This window comes from Rattus rattus, chromosome 5 (assembly GCF_011064425.1).
Source record: "Rattus rattus isolate New Zealand chromosome 5, Rrattus_CSIRO_v1, whole genome shotgun sequence".
NCBI lineage: Eukaryota > Metazoa > Chordata > Mammalia > Rodentia > Muridae > Rattus > Rattus rattus.
In genome coordinates, this window is record NC_046158.1 from 83699319 (window position 1) to 83717362 (window position 18044).

At 36.8% G+C, this 18044-nt stretch overlaps 1 protein-coding gene across 1 annotated transcript in view; it reads right to left on the reverse strand.

The window, feature by feature from the left end:
- The window catches only part of Elp4 (elongator acetyltransferase complex subunit 4), a 195591-nt gene that overhangs the window by 88262 nt on the left and 89285 nt on the right, over positions 1 to 18044 (reverse strand). The window contains exons 8-9 of the mRNA XM_032903846.1: positions 12124 to 12232; positions 9953 to 10059 (exon numbers count right to left, since the gene is read on the reverse strand). Coding sequence (XP_032759737.1) covers positions 9953 to 10059; positions 12124 to 12232 — 216 coding nt within the window. The remainder of the gene's footprint in view (positions 1 to 9952; positions 10060 to 12123; positions 12233 to 18044) is intronic.

Consider the following 18044-nt stretch of genomic DNA (forward strand, 5'->3'; position numbering starts at 1 on the left):
GATTAAGCATCCCTATAAAGTTCACAGGTAAGAAGATAATGAAATGGTCATTCACGTAAGTATATAAATTATGCATTGTTAATTAAAAACTTCCTCATTGAATATTGGTATTTAAAGCACAGTTCTATTTCATTTCACTGACAACAACTCATTATATTACCTGCTATGTGTTGAGAGTTGCTTTGCTTATGAGAAACCTTAGCAGTATATTAACTCTCCAAGGAAAATGTTCTGGTACATTAAAGCGTTCAGTCTGTAAAGCTGAAATTGCTATAGTGAAAGTGTCAGGAGGGCACTGACTCATCCACCTGTGCAGTCAGTATTTACTAAGCACCAATACAATTAGCATTGAACCAGGAAAAGGCAATGAAATGAACCAGACAGACCTAAGTTTGTGGCAATATTATACCCCTGAAGACTCATATGTTCTCAAAGCTTTAACACTATAAGAGGGACCATAGAGATACCTGATATTTTCACTACACTGATGTGTGGAGCATAGACAGAACACCGCAGAGTAGAAACCAAGAGACAGGCAACAAGCAGAGATCAGTATGGACATGGTTACTTTATGACCAGCCTTAGAATTTTTGAAAAAATTTTAAAACTAAATTTATTTATTTTTCTTGGATATTTTATGTATTTATGTTTCAAAGGTTATCCCCTTTGCTCCCTCTCCCATGCCCCTCCTCCTCCCCCTGCTTCTATCAGGATGCTCCTACTCCCACCCACCTACTCTTGCCTCCCCTCCCTTGCATTCCCCTACACTGGGGAAATGAGCCTTCACAGGACCAAGGGCTTCTCCTCTCATTGATGCCAGACAATGCCATCCTCTGCTACATGTGCAGCTGGAGCCTGGGTCCCTCCATGTGTACTCTTTGGATGGTGGTTTAGTCCCTGGGAACTCTGGGGTTCCTGGTTAGTTGATATTGTTGTTCTTCCTATGGGGTTGCAAACTCCTTCAGCTCCTTCAGTCCTTTCTCTAAGTCCTCCATTGATTTTTTTATAGATTAACAGGTCTACATGGACTTAAAGGATATTTTGTTATTATATATATAACAAAACCATATATATATATGTGGTTTTTAAGCCCAAACCAATGGGAAATTGCTTTATTTGTTCTGTTTGCTGTGTTTCCCTTGTAGTTCAGGCCAGCCTCAAACACATCCTCTTGTCTCAGCCTCCTGAGTTACATGTGTATTAGAATTACATGTGTATACTACCATCATGTCTAGCTTGTAAATTAATTTTTCTTAACCTAGAAGATTTTGTTTGGTATGAATTATAAATGTAATCTTGTTTTAAAAACTGTTTATTGTTAGTATGCTTTGTGCACAGGTGCTTGCCTGTGTGTGTGCCCATGCAACACGTGCCTGCCTGATGCCCGTGGAGGCCAGAGGTGTCAGAGCCCCTGGAACTAGAGTTACAGACTCTTGTCTTGTGAGTGCGGTACAGGTGCTGAGAATGGAACATGGGGCCTCTGGAAGAGCAGCCAGAGCATGTCAACACTGAGCCCTCTCTTCAGTCCCTTGGTGTGGGGTTTGACAGCAAGTCATTCCTTCGGAGCCTCCCATTTCCTCAAATTAAGCATGGATGTTTGCCATTTATCTGAGTGTCCAGATACAGAGGGAAGAAGCTATGAGGTGCTGGGGAAATTTATTGGTGCAGTTCTATGATTTTTTTAAAAATTGCTGTTCTGGGTGTAGGTCTTATGTGAATTAAGTAAGTATACTATCATTGAACTAAATTTCCAGCCTCTGAAATTCAATTTTATTGAAACTAAAAATAATTTTACCTCATAAATATCTCTTATATGTAAAATTTAAGTATGTTCAAATTGTTATAAAGAGTAAAATATATTATTAGTTTTACTTTTATTCTTAAGTCTTAACTTATTAAAATGTCAGGTTGTGAACTTCATTAATTATAGATTATTACTACACACACACACACACACACACAAAACTGACTTTTACCTATATTAAGAGTCTTCATTATGAAGTTTATTTATACCTTGAACTCACAGACATATGCCTGCTTCCTGAGTACTGGAATTGAAGGTGTCCACACTACACCTGGCTAACACCATGTTTTCTTAGTGAAGTAATATCTTCATAGTTTTCAGTGACCTAAGTTTTTTTAGTAATTTTAATTAATGACAGATTAATATTCTGCTATCATAGGATTTATTGCTGAATTTTACTCAAAGATAGTATTCAAATAACCTCAAGAAAAGTTTACAAGAGAGTAGCTTTAAATAAATAGTTAAAATTTCATTAGAACTTTGTTTCTAATCTCAAAAGATAAGGTTAAAAATTGATGATCTGGAAAAAGAAATCTGGCAAAACCTAATTAATTCACAAGTTACATATGCCTTAATTATTTCACAGGATAATGCTTGATGCTATGAAGATAACATTTAAAAATAATTTAGAAAAACATAAATACAAAAACATATTAACTAATGATGAACAAATTACTGTTTTTGAAGTAACTTGGAAACACGGTTTTAGAAGCTTGTACTTGACACAGTTATCCTAGGCATCGTTCATGTTTTTACATGCAGCACCACATTCAGTTGCTGCTTTAGCCTCACAGGGATCTTGCATGTGCACTAGTGTGCACATCTTGCTGTAAAAGGATAAAAGGTGTGGAGAGTTACAGAACCTTCTGAGTCAGTCTCCCGTGGTTATTCACGCTAAGTCTTGGTCTTCTGGTTCCTTGTGCGGAACTAGGAACTCTGTTAATCATATTTGTTAAAACAACAACCACCACAAAACAAGTCTTATTAAGTGCTTTTTGGCTTCTGGGACAAACACAAGTGCTTCACAGTATTTTTAATAGACCTGTAATGATCATGTTCCATTATTTTACCAGTGAGCAAATGTATAGTTCAGAGAGTTTAAGCAACTTGTCCAAAGTCAGAAAGGCCTTAAGTAGCAGCAGTGACAGACCAAGCTGTCTCTTTTATTCCAAGGCCTGTACCCCAATTGGTACAGTCTACATCTTCAGAAGAATGCATTTTCAAGATAACACATAAAATAATTTAGGAAAACATAAGATATAAAGATATAAAAATATCTTCACTAATTAGAAACAATTTAGCCATAATTAGCAGAATTCCTAAGCCTGATAGCTTTCAGGCATAATTCCGCACAAGGAACCAGAAGACCAAGACTTAGCATGAATAACCACGGGAGACTGACTCAGAGAAGGTTCTGTAACTCTCCACATCTTTTATCCTTTTACAGCAAGATGTGCACACTAGTGCACATGCAAGATCCCTGTGAGGCTAATGCAGCAACTGAATGTGGTGCTGCATGTAAAAACATGAACGATGCCTAGGATAACTGTGTCAAGTACAAGCTTCTAAAACCGTGTTTCCAAGTTACTTCAAAAGCAGTGGTTTAACATTTAGCAAATATTTATGGAACAAATAAATATGTATGTTGAAGATTTAGTTGTGAACAAGAATAATATGTCCCTATTGTGGGGGAACCTAACATTTTAGAGGTAAGCTAACTAAACAAAGGAGCTGAAAGCAGATAAACGTTAGAGCAGTATAACCTGTCACCCTGCAAATCAAATAGAGTATGTGTTTGCAAATAACGCCACATCTCCGATGGGCCAATACATGTTTTCAAAGGGAGGGAACAAAATGGAACATCATTATCCGAGCAGTCAAATGATGAGAAAAGACCTTGAAAGGATTGGAAGGTTGAATATTTGGGATGTTTGTTGTGCAAGGGTACTGAGAGCAATGGCTAATTTAGGAAAGTTTGGGAACAAAGTATCCACAAGGTTCCCTGTGCCACAGACAAGCTTATGGAAACCATATTTATTAAGCATGATTATCTGAGGCACACTGGAGGACACACTAGTAGAATATATGTTCTTGTGTTCTAGAAATTTAAAAATACAACTTGGCAGGGAACTAGGCCAGGTGTGATTTGCCATCACTTGTTTTCTTTTTCTGTCTTTGTCTGACATGTAAGTGACACAGTGTGGGAGGAAGTGTTTCAGAGCTACTGTGTAAATGGGGTAAATTCTGCTACAGTTCTGTGAAGGCTTCAAGAAACCCTTAAAGTACTGAAATATAACTTTTGTGGAGCCAAGGCACAGAATGCGCTTGCAGAAGTGTTCATGCCTGCAAGCTTTAGGAAGGAGAAGAGATTTTTGTCTCTTTGCAGCGTTTGACAGTGCTCTTTGTTCTAATTAGCATGGTCTCAAAGTTGAGATTGCTATACCACAAGCACTGGGGAATCTTCATGGAGTCATGACTGAAGAGTGTTAACAGTTTTGAAATATTTGGATTGTGCTTTGTGAAATCATTAACTAGATCATGCTCAAATTTCTTGCATAAAATATAGTTATGAATAAATATAAGAAAAAGGCAAGGATCTGGGGGTGTAGCCCAGGGGCAGAGTGCTTGCCTAGCATGTGCAAGGCCCTGGGTTTGACCCCTAGCATTACCAAAAACAAGGTACAATATAAAACAATAGATTTTGGGCTGAAAAGAGTTTTATATAAAGTAATTTACAATAAAGATATTATAAGATAGAGACATTAAAAATAGGATTCATTTGCTGAAAGTAATTATAAACACAGTAGTCTCAGCACTGCTAACCACACAGAGACTGAAGACATTCACAGTCAGACATGAACTGACTTTTTGCCTTGCCAATGAAGCAATGATGTTCTGCCAGCCAGACTCACAGGAAGCACGTGAAATGAACACAAAAGCAAACAGGCTTCCTGCTGCCCCAGGGAGAGTCAGCAAGATGGCAGTTTCAATCATTTGGAATAACACTAAAGCAGCCTTAGGCTTTTCTCAGAATGGAAACATGTCACTATTACTGCAATACCTTAACAAATCAGAATGCAGAGAAACGAACACTTACACAATCCATCCTACAAAGGGCACTTTACTCAACATCTAAGTGGAAAACAATTATAAGGAAATTTCACAAAAATTGTCAGCGAACATAAATGACTAAGGGAAAAATGTTTCTTTTTTCCCCTTTCAACACACTTAATAGATTTTTAAAAAGCTTACCACTTAGAAACAATTTCCTTTTCCAGTCTCCTTAAGAACTATTAATGTAAAGAAACTTAGATGAGGCACTAAGTGAAAAGTTTGGTATTCAATTGAGCTGCCAGGAAGAAATACTCATTTACTCCTCAACATAGCACCAGCTTACTGCAAGAGCTGATCAAAAAGAGTAAGTTTTCACAACATTTATATAGGAAGTCAAAAAATACTTCAAATATTTTGGGAAATTATCTAATCAGTGTACTTTTAGCATATGTCTAATCATGTAGCCATCTTTGGTCAATCATCAAAAAATCAAAGGCGAATTGGCATGACTCAACTCTAACTCTAATACCGCATGATTGTGTCGTGTAAGCTTGTTTTGTGTGAGAGCTGCTGTGGGTTTAGCAGAGAGATTAACTACCGGACCTAAGCTGGCCTCCAAACCTTGGCCTGCTGATGCCTCTGGCTCTTTGAAGTCTGACCATCATACCTGGCAAAACAACAGTGGGAACTAGGACAGTGTCAGATCTAATCAAGTGCTCGCTACAGCACGGCTAACTATGGGCTTCACTAATTGGCCCAATTGAGGATTATACCTTTTGCTACAGATTCACGACAATAATTTAGTTAAATGATGTCCCCCTCCCTTATCTCTTCTAATTAAGATTCCAAAGTTGGAAGAAATAGGATTAGACAGTCTCACAACTGTGTTCTCCTTAAAATGGAATGCATTTTTGATAGGTTCACTATGGCAATGTAGAATATATGTAGTAAAAACTAAACCAACTTCTGGAGAGTCTAAGAATCTGTGTCACTGCTGTATGCCTATATGACTAAGAAATTCAAGTGAAAATACTGGTATATTACATTTAAAATGTGAACATGTAAATTACATTGTACTCCTATAGAATGTAAATATGTGTGTGAGAGTGGGCATGCACCTAGTGACATTCACCCTGCATGTACACGTGGAGGCCAGATGGCAACACTAGGCTTCTCCTCTACTGCTTTGCCTTTTGATTTGAGACAGGGTCTCTCAATGGAGCCCACTCTTTTGGCTAGACTAGCAGGCCGGTGAGCCTCAGGTCCGTCTGTCTTTGCCCTCCCAGTGCTGGGGTTACAGGCATGCTTGGCCACACCTGGGTTTTATATGTGTCTGGGACCAAATTCAGGTCCTCATGCTTATGCAGCAAGCATCCTGTCCACTGAGCTCTCCCCTTTGCTTGGGTTTATTTTTGAAAAATGATTTCATTCAGACAAATAAAAACATGTTCAATACTTTAGTTTTGTTATTGGCAGTACATTTATGAAAACAAGCTAACTTATACAGCAGTCAGGACCTGTCAAGGACATTGTCAGAAAGATTATATTAGACTGTATGGCCCATGATACTACCACCTACTAGGATTTGTAGTTATTTCAGTGACGTCCCTGTGAGTTGATGGGCTAGTTTCCTTCTCTTCATCTTTGGGTATGTTAAACATATTTCACCTTCCTACTTATCATTAACAACTGGAAAGGTCATAGAAAATAAATACAGAGAAGTAAATCTAGACCTGATGGTACCATGCAACAATCTGAACTGTTAATACTGTCATAGTGGCTAGTAGCCTATGGGACTTTATACTTTGCAAAATGTGAACGTTTCAGATAATTCTGTGAAGCAACATCAAGCTATATTGTCATATTTTCATGAAGCTAATTTACAGCAATAGCAAATGGAATTTTGGTGTTAGCAGTTAAGGATAAATCTATTCAGTAAATACAGCAGGACTTGCTAGTTTATAGTAATAGGCTGGCCAAGTATTTGTGAGAAAAAAAGCCTTGGTGGCTGTAGAGTTATTGAGGTCTCATCTTCTTAACTGGGGTCAGGTAACACAAGGCAGTCTTGAATAAGCTCGAGTTCCTATGGTCTCAATATGTAGTCTCTAAGACCCAGATACACTAATTATTGTGTTTGGGCCAGTTCAAACCTCCATAGCTGCTCTTCATCTATCTGCTGAACATTTGTAGTTATACAATGTACTTTCTGGGAATTTCAGCACAACTCAATTGTCAACTTCCCAACTTGAACCTAGAAACTGTGATGCTTAGAGTTGAAAAACTGTCCCATAAGGAAGCAATTTTTTTTGTAATAATTTTATAGATGGTGCAGCTAATGTAATAATATATTATCACTTGTTAGAAAATTAAATTAGTAGAATGTAAAAACTGAAAATACAAAATATTACATTCATGTAAAAATGCTGTTTCTATAACATCAAATTCAATGCAGCCCCACTTCAAATCCTACAAACTATGTACCAGCAGTGCATCACAGTTATAGAGTTTAGTTAGTGACACTGCCAGCATTATTAAAGAAAAACAAACTGCCACACAGAAAGATCCTAAGTTTAGACAGTCAATTCAGCTCAGTGTTGAGGCCAGTGCAAAGTTACAAATTCGAGGGAGTGGAGCGTCTGTGGTTGGTGCACACATATGTGGGCTCCAGTGTCAGTACTGTAGACAGCATTCTGCTGCGTTTTTCACAAAGGGCAATATATGCAGCCTCAAAGTTACAGGAAATTGTAACAATCTATTGTGATAAGTGTTTTCTTCTGAATCAGAAGGACATGAAGGACATCAGTATGTACTCTAAGAGGGAGAAAACACTGCTCTGTTTTTGAGTCTCTCCAAGCTGACAAGAATTGGAAAAGTTGCTTTACCTGTCATAAACAAAGGCCAATGGCTAAATAGGATTTAGTAGCACCCCTCTCTCCTCTGCTCTGTGCCTCTATCCATCGCTCCTTTGTGAGCCATGTGGCTTTAGGTACATTCTATAAATCTGCCTGTGTGGAATCGGAACTTTACCCACTGAGCCAGGCTTTGCTACTGGGAACAACACAGATTCAATGCCCAAGACACTACCACTTCAGACTTTTCAGAGGAATATAGCTTGCACTTTATTTTTGTTAAAAAATGTCAGATTTATGTACTTCTATTAGTTTTGTCATTTAAAATGGCCTTTACCCTGAATCTATATTTTATAAACCCCCAAATCCTTACTTATTAGATAAACCAAGGTGACAAAGAGTTTGATTGACTGTTCTTGAATATTACATTTTTAAAAAGGTGACTTCATTTTTGTTTTGTTTTCAAATACTGCTTCCAAATCACAAGGTGACAGTTACGATTCTTTTAGCTTGTGTAATAACAAGAAGCCTGTGTGGCTAATTGGCATTCTCCATTAGAACCTCCTGCTATTCAAGGGAGTGGTCTCATTTGACATTATGCGGTCATTTTTATGCTCCCCATAAGACACTGAGCAAGGTCATAAACAGGATTCACATGATCAGCCTTCTTTGGGCACAATAACTTTTCTACTGAAGAATTCTTGCTTAATTTGCACATAATAGAAATAATACCACAGACCTAGTTTTAAAAATATTGGGAAATTTGGAAAAATAACTATGTAGAGGGAAAATTATATTTGAAATATAAATTCAACTTAAAAAATGGAAGCATACTTTTGCCAGACAATAAGCTTAAACCTAGTTCTCTAAATGTTTATGATGATAAGTCACTCAGTATTCCATCAGAAAAGCTGAGACAATGCTGGCCCAGTTACAATCTTGGGTTCCATTTCAATGGCATCTTTTGAGAAGTAAAGCAAATTAGCTCAAGAATCACTATTTCTACACACTCCTCTCGGGGCTTTAAGTGGCTTTTGAAGGGAGTATTCCCCAGATGAGGAACTTCTAACACTCCTGCAGAGATGACCTGCCTGAAGAACTGGCTGTCTGATTAACTATTAACTACTCTCAATAGGATTAGATAATTAAGGACATTGATGACCATTAATTAGGAGGAGGGCACATTAATTTGTCACAGGATAGGACCCTTATGATGATTTATAGGTTAGTGCTACTTGTAAATGTAAAGGCACAGAGAAAGAGAGAGAGCCATTAAGTTACCTTATCAAGTGGCCAGCTTAAAGAGGGCAGAGGGTCAGAGAAGGGCCAAAGTGGTCACTTTAAGGGTGAAGTCCCAAACACCAAAGCAGTGCCAAGCCACATTGATGATCGTTTGGTGATGAAGTTAAAAATATGCTAATTTATTGGTGGTAATTCTCCCTTTTTATGGTTTCGAGCAGTTAAGACAAGTGGCCTGCTTAAGAGCTTTTCATTTGAAAAGAGATTAAACAACATGGTTTGTCAAGGCAGTCTGGCTGTTTTATGTCTTTGTTTAAAAAAAAACTGCACCAACTATACTGATAACTATCACACCACCCAAATGCCATCTCTCTGAACATTTACTTCATTAATAAATATATCAACCCTAATTGCTTAATAGTTCCACATTCATTTGCTCTTTAGCAAGACTGAGCTGAAATAACTCTTTTGTATTGCTTTCTGTCATCCTGCTTGCAGAAAGGTCACAAAAATGCACATGTAGAAGATTTACATACAGCCACTAATATAACTCATACTTTGTTTAATTCAACATTTTAAAAATTAAATGTAATCTCCATGATATTAAAAATCAAACCAAACCAAATAAAACAAAGAACCTTTATGAGGTAGGCATAAAACTTGTTATCCATACACAGTTGTGGGTAGCATTCATATTCCACACACAGTAAGCACAGCTCATTAACATTTAATTAAATGCTTTTGAAAGCCTTGGAGAGTCACGTCGTATTTATCATTTGAGTTTGGAGCTTATTTTTAATAGCTATTATAGACATTCTTTTTTGCTGTACCTGAATAAAAATACATGATTAGAATGGAGGAAAATATAACAAACAATTAGTTTGTTATAACAAAAGTACTTAATTTGTGGCCGGAAATGTGTTTAGATGTTTTATTACAGTGAGAATCAAGCATAAGGGGACCATTTACCTTAAGGCAGTAAACTAAAACATAAAAAGTCTCTTACCTCAATGGTGAACAGCTTCCTTTTTAACTTAAAAGCTAAGTCTTTGACATCCGATTCATCACAAGTCAAGTTATTAAGCCGAGGAATCTTCCGTATATGGATTAGACCTCATGGAAAAGAAATTAAAAGAGAAAGCCTTAAGTGCTGTCATCAGAGGCATAAATTAGGGAGTCTTACAGCAGAATCTGTAAATTTACACACAAGCATCCTCCCTTTAAACTGGAGCTGACTACCCGGAGCAGTGAAGCAAACGGTGTGATTATACTCATGTAATCAAGCAGAATAAGATAAACAGAAATCCTGAGCGAGGAAAGCTAAGTGCACTGTGGTACAGGAGTACAGATGTAAAGAGGGACCTTAATACTTGTCAAAACCTCAGCCAGTCTGCGTGCGATTTTCTTTCGTATTTACAGTAAGCAAATATGGCGATCACCTTGCGTGCTGCCCACAGCACCACTCAGTGATCTTTATGTTATTAAATGCACCAGTAAGCAGCCAGCAAAACACAGCTTTTGGGTTACTGATAACCTGCAAAACACTAATAAAAAGTATTCCATTTCGTGCACTGAACAAACTATTGAAGAAAACTACATTTCAGTATGGTCTAGGATCAAACATTAGTCTGTATGCCATCCGGAAACACTGATTTTTATGGCACGTTAGGCCCTTATGTGGCCATTAGAAGCTCTGCAGCAGTGCTAGGTAAACCGAGAGCTCTAGGCCTCATCAGCAGAGACACTTGCTAATCTTTACTGACAAGGCACTGGATGGCTTTTGTGTAGTTTTTGACTAAGCGAGGGGTCAGTTCCCACAGATGAAGACACGGAAGGTTCTTCAGCACATCTTTTTGCCTGACTCAGCTCATATTTAAAAACACCATGTCAGGGATACAGATACTTGACCATGGGATAAGAGACATCGAATGTCAGATTGGAGTAGACAGACCTTATTTATAGAACTGCGTGCGTGTGTTCGTGTGTGCGTGTGTGTGCGTGTGTGTACATGTGCATGCGTGCATGCGCATGCTCAGTAATGTGTGCATGCATTCAAGTTTAGAGTATGTTATAACTTTTATTTCCAAGTAATTCACCAAAATAAATATGCTTACATTTCAAATATAATGTTGTAATAAATTATTTGAAAATTCCATAGAATGCATTTTGATCATATTTACTACCTACTTCTCATTAAGACAATAGCTTATAACAATTAAACATCTCATACACACTTAATTTAGTAGAATATACTTAATAGAAATCAGGACAGCACATTTCTCATTTTTCCCTACATGTGTTAAGTTAGGAGGCCTTATTAATTAACTCATTAATTATTTTATTCTCAGTTCTTTTTTATTATAAGAAAGTTTAAAAATACTTATTACACATGAGGAATAATTTATTCAATCAGGGATTTCAGCACAAAGAATGACAGCTCAACTTTTGAAATATTTTAAGCAAAATATATTTATAATACAAAACAAAGTTTTAGTAAGTTTATAAGTGAACACTTATAAATGATAATGTAACTTAAAATAACAAGGCAGGAGGTTCAGTCTCTACCATCAAAACCAAACCAAACCAAAAAAACTAATGTAGTAAAATGTTCAGTCAATTTTTTTTTGGTTTATGTCAGGGTGACAAGACAAGGTAATATGTATTCCTTTTTAAGGTGCTAAAACTGGGGATTGAACTACAGCCTTATTGGAAAATACTCTACCATTAAACTACATTTCAGTCTAGGATGTACCTTACCACATAGCTAGCTCTATAAATTATAAACCTGTATGTATCACAGAAAGGCTGGTACGCTATTACAGGTTGAGTATTTGTTATTCAAAATGCTTAGGGCCAGAAGTAGTTCATATTGTACATTTTAAAATTTAGGGGCATTTGTAAACATACTTATTTCAAACATGGTTGATTTCACATAAACCTTAAGCCACTGGTGCAACAACTTCAGACCCTGGATTTGACTACTTTCAGTTATCATAATCTGCAATCTAAGTTTGACGAACAGTTGAAATAGAATATTAACCAAGAGGAAAAATATTTAACAGTGGAATAAAACTTTCACCATGTTATAGCAGATGTTCTAATTAGACCAGAAGGACGCTTTCAAGTATGTGAGAAGCACTCAGTATATGTTCTTTTCATGATAAAGATGATGCTTACCATGATAATCCTTATACAATGGGTTGGTCTCTCTCTCTGAACCAATAAAAGATTCCAGACCAACTACTGTATCTGACAAATTTCTCACACGGGTAGTAATTGCTTTATTCTGAAAAAAAAAAAAACATGGAAACGGAATACTCATGTTATAATTAATTACAAAATAAGACATCTACACAATGCTACTATACCATCCTGAATACAAATCTTAGTGGAGGTAAGAGACATTAATAAATAAAAGTTAAATATACTACAGTCTGAAAAACAGATGAAATACCCTCCCAGTTGAATGATCTGATCTAATAGGTATTCCATGTTAATTTGGAGAGTTGAACACAAGGCAAAACTTCATAGAAAACATTAAATATTGTTCTTTGGCCTAATGAAGGAGGCTAACTTGATTTTCTCATTACTTTGCTCCGGTCTGCTGGAGAAGGCAGCAGACAATGGGACTCGCAAGGATAGATGGCACAGGGAAAGCATGGCGAGAGGCTCTCTGCTGCCCATCAGCTGGGACTGGTCTCAGCCCCATAATACCTCAGGTCCTGTGACATATTCAACACATGGGAAGGTCCAGGTAAGGGGATGTAAAATGGCTAGTTCTGGAATCTCCTGTGCCCCTTTCCAGATGCTGCCATCTGGCTCTAGAGTAACAACAAAGAAAGGCAAAGAAACTGTGACTAGCACTGACAATGGCTGACACCTTCTTCTTGACCACAGCTCTAGATGAATCCAATAGGGCTAAATAGAAGAGCTTAGGGAGTGTCCTGGTGCTGGATTAAAACAACACATAAACATGGTTCTAAGCAAAGAATACCAGTTGCCAAATAGTAGTGATCCAAAACCATCCAGAACTCATGGCCAGGAAAGCGAAGTCACTGCCTAGCTAGCCATTCACTTTTGCATCATCTTACTTCACAGAAAGGCAGTATTGCTTGTAGGGTGATTCCTGACAGGCTGATGAGCCTGGAAAGTTTAATTATACAACACAATATCATCATCAGGACATTTATGTCTACTGATACAGATTGTTAAAATAAATCACTCTTTGTAAAATTTTGTAATTTTGAAACTCATTTTATAGACTGGTAATATCATTAGTTTAATAAAAACTAATTTTAGACAAAAAGGATAGGAGATATAAGGCAGTCAAGAAAACTGATCTGTTTGCTGCTATGTCTGCTGTTAGAGGAGAGAGAGATTCTCATTTTATGAATCCTTCATGATGACTACTGGGCTTAGTGCTCTTCTTTCTTAAGTGCCTTTATGAAGAGTGATCGGGATGGAGAGTAAAGGGGTCGACTGATACTGTGTGGTTCAAAGGGACATGCACAGCAGTCTGGGTTCCAAACATTCTGCTGAAATGGTTGCTTAGCTCAAACCTTAGTATTTGAAGCTCCTCCGTAGGAGGACTACATACGGTGTGGAGGCCATGTCAGCCTTTAATCTGTGCTCTCATAAGGGGACAGTGTAAACAAATTTTCCCTAACTTAAAAAAGCCTTTCAATTATGTGGACACACTATAAAATAATATAATATTTGCAAATGGCTATTTTTCCTAAGGCAATTCTTCACTCAATGGTGAGAAAATAATCCAGATTGATTCCTTCCTTTCAGTGCGGTGCCACAGGGGATGGTGCTCCTCCAGAAATAACAGGGGCTTCAGGGGCCAGAAACATGCTCCTCTCAATATTCCCTCAGCCAAAGACCATTATATCAAACTCATCCAGGTTGGGTTTCAGCCAGTTATTCTTCACCCAAACAAAAATGTCTGCCAGACATTCCAACAGCTGGGAGACAGTTCACAATGAGTCAACTTGAAAATGATTCATTGTGCTGAGTACTGAACAATGTTGGGATGGGGGTGGGGTGTGGCTGGGTTGGTAGTAAAGGGTGAGAACAAGTGGGAGATGAAGAAAAGCCATGTGGTTCCCTATCAAGAAGAATCCTGGATACTAAGCAGCAGGATCCTATCACTTCAGTTTTAGTATAAATTCACCTGAGAGGAGTACTGACGCTACGGACCTTCAGATGGGCAAGCGCTTGCTTACCAAGGCTACTGACAGTATTCTTAATCCAAAGGTCAGATTTCCTCTTATCTATAAATAAAAGATAGTCCTTGTGTCTAAATATCAGAGTGTGTTAGAGTTCACCTATTCAAGATTTTAGGCATATCAACTTGGGTCTTCTCAAATGTAGATTAATAGAACTGTAAGGTCTAATGATGACTGATTTCTCTTCTAATTCTTTTCTAACAGTAAAGAAGTGCTGTGTATTTAAATGACTAACCCAACACTGTTATTTCTGTTTTTCACTTAACTCTAAAGTTAACTAATAAGACATTGAAAGACATCAATTTTTTAGGTCTTTTAAAAGAAAGCTTATAATTGATTAATTATATTTTCCAAAGAAAACTAATGGATTCTAAATATAAAACAGCACGTAGAGCCTGAATTCAAAGTTTCTCAGAAATGTGTTAACTTATTCGTGTATTTTATTTATGGTATTTATAAGCTCTATATTTGTGTCACTGTAATTAATTATAAACTAAGGTTTTATGAAGCTTTAGGTCAAGAAAAACATTTAATTGTATTGTTACCATAAAGGAAGTTACATTTAACAGTGACCTTACTATTTTTTGCACAACTTATTCTGCAAAAGTTGGAACAGTATAACTAAGTAGACTAACTGTGAAAACTAGAAAGTATCTGACAGCATCTATAGAATAAGAATAATGGAAAACTATAAAAGAATAACATCTACATTTCTGGCTGAGATAACCTTTATTTTTTATAACATACACAATGAGTTTCTTGCTATTTATAGGAACATAAATGATATTTGGGCATGGTAATACAGTTTTTTCTAAATTTAAAAAAATATGTGATTGCTTGTGTATATTCAAGATTCTTTTAGAGTATGGTCCATTGATGTGATATTATCTTAGAGCTATGTTTATAAAAAGAAGGTCATCCTTCAAGTCACTGTATTATTACTAAATGGCCTTTTAGATGAAGGTAGGTTAATTTATGTAAGAGAACAAAAATTGCATGTAGAAAACCCCTTGGGAGCATAATAGTCCTAGTTCAGTTTGTCAGGAACACACTGTACATAAAATCATCATCACATGGCCAGTGGTGCTTAGAAATCTTTAGTATAGCGACTAGAGTGGAGATTTTGACATAAAACTTCTATATTCTTATCCTCCTGGACTCTAAACAGTTTTATTTATTGGGAAAGATGTCAAACTTCCTGCTCTTTTGTTAAAATTAAGTAACAGAATCTATGCATTAAGTCCTAATACACATATTTGAATATCATTGCTATTTTAATATTGAAATTGCTAAATTAAAGTTTCAAGTGAGAAACACTTAACCAAGGTTAACAGAACTTAGTCATTATAACTAAATTAATGGTTATAGTGCACATGTGCCCTAATGACATCACCCAAGTATGTACAACGATATTGCCACCCCTCCTCCTTGCCCATCTGGATAGGAAATCTAGGAAGACTCAAAAATCCTTCTTAGACTAGACAAATCTCCTTCAGCTCCCGGGTGAAAGTTGTCAGTTCTGGATAGTAGCCAAGACAAGACTAGGAGGGAAGCCAGAAGAGAAGAGAGCTGGTGTCCAGGAGTTTTTGGAGTTGGCTGGCAATCTCAATAGCATTGTCATAAGTTGTAGAAAGGGTCCTTAAAATGTTCTGTTTCAGTGTAATTTCTTAGTTACAGGAACTTAATGCACATCGGATGCTGCTGCAAGTAAACGAGGTAAAGCTGACTACCCTGTTGTCCGACATTTATTCTCCCTTACATTTACAAGAACCTGGTGAGCTTTTGCTTTGACTGTTTGCTTGCTTTGAAAGAATGGTAGCACATTTTTATTTAGGATATGTCAAATCCATTAAAAGAATTTTAAATTCTCAAAGATTAATTTAAGCCTCCCTTTCAACTCAAAGCTCATAAAGCTAATGTAGCAATTTTAAGGTAAAAATTGAACTCCTGCCCACATAAAGCTCCAACGATTGTTCTGAGGAAGCCCTTAGCTAACAGAGCCGGCTGGACACTCCCTTCTGTGATGGCACCAATTACCACAGCAATAGAGAGGAGACAGTTTGTAGCAACACAGGATACATTTCTCATAAATATTTTAACTTGAAGATTAAAAAGTTAATTAGTCATCATTTTAACTTCCCAGAGACTCCAGAGAAATAGACCAACTGACATAAAGCATACATACACTGTGTCAAGAATGACCTCTTGGGTTGCTCCATTTATACTATCTAAGACAGACAGCGAAGAACAAGAGAGGAGAGTTCTCATTCGAGGGCAGTGTGAAGGTCACATCTGGACAAAGCACAGTTCCAGGTAGGGAGAAGGGGCTACTTAAGCTCCTTTCTGTTTGACGGCTACATGACAGGAGGTGTGCAGGTGCATGTGGGTCTCCCACAGTCGAGCCTGGGACACAGAACCTCTCCTGAAGTGTACATATTTCTTTGTTATGAAATTCAACACTAAAGTTAGATAAGGGATAAATCTAGCAATATATGAGGAAGAATACGTTATACTTCTTATATGTTCAATTCTATTAAAGCAAAGACTATAAAATGATTTTGATGATTTTGTTCATTATTTTTGAGCAGTTTTATCTGACAAAATTATACTGAGTTACAATGGCTATTAAATTAATTGTTGCAGATTTAATGTGTTATTGAAACTCACAGTTTGTTTTAGAATATAAAGACAACTTTTTGAAAAGGAGGTAATTTAAATGAAACCTATCTGTTGGTATCATCACAGAATAATGTTCATACAAGGAAGTAATAAAACAAACATTTCTCCCCCTAAAGGTTAAAACATTTTACAGAGGACCTAAAGGCAAATCTATTTTGCTTGAAGGAGAAAGAACTTATTGATTTTTCTCACATTACTGGGACTAGGCAATGAAGTCCCATGTTTTTGTGTGTTCTAGCTAATCAACTCTGTGCCTAACTTTGTTATGAAAAGGGTGGTTCTTCATTTGTTTTAGAGCATGGTTTTAGAAACACCATTTGCTTTCACGACAGAGTAGATATTTTTGAGTTTTGCCTTTTTTCAGTCAACATTCTCTTAAATATTAACAGAACATGTTCTGAAGGCTTTCAGAAATGGGATGCACAAGATACAATAAAAAGTAGGCTAGAATAAATAAGGGCATACAGTATTCAGAAGCAATTTCAGACTTTCCCAAAACTTTATGTCATCTAATTTTACATTATGGAAATTAATCAGGTTCTTGGTTCTTTATGTTTTGTTTCATGAGAGACTTTCAAGTGATATATTCTACTTTACTTCTTTATACTTAAATCCCCAGAATGCATTCACAGCCATCCCCAAAACAGAGTGTCCAGTCAGTGTCTATGCTGCTGTGGCAAGTTAAAGATACTAAAGTTTAAGATCAGCTTAGAATAATATCACATTGAGCACAAAATGATAGCCTGTCATCAGGAACAGACAGCCAGAGCCAGGTCCAGATGGGAGACTGGCTGGGGAAGGCTGAGGCAGGTGGGGAAGTGACAGGAACCTGACAGAAGACAGGACTACTCCCTCTGCTGGCAAGGCCCTCACCTGCTTGGATTTTCAACTCATAACTAGCTTTTCTTTCATTATTTAAGATATAACCAATAAATTATTTAAGGTGTCCCCCTTTCAGTCTTCTTTATCCACACATCTTCTAATACCCTACTTTCAGTATATGAATTTTTCTAATATATAGGGATCCAATGTTTCACCAGGAGGTCTAATTATTTATCTTGTAATCTAATTACATCATAAACAGATCTAGAAGTGCTTTATAATATAAGCTTTCTAAAATTAATAATGCCTTTAAATTATACTTCTGCATGTAGCTATATATACCCATATACCCATATACGATTTAAA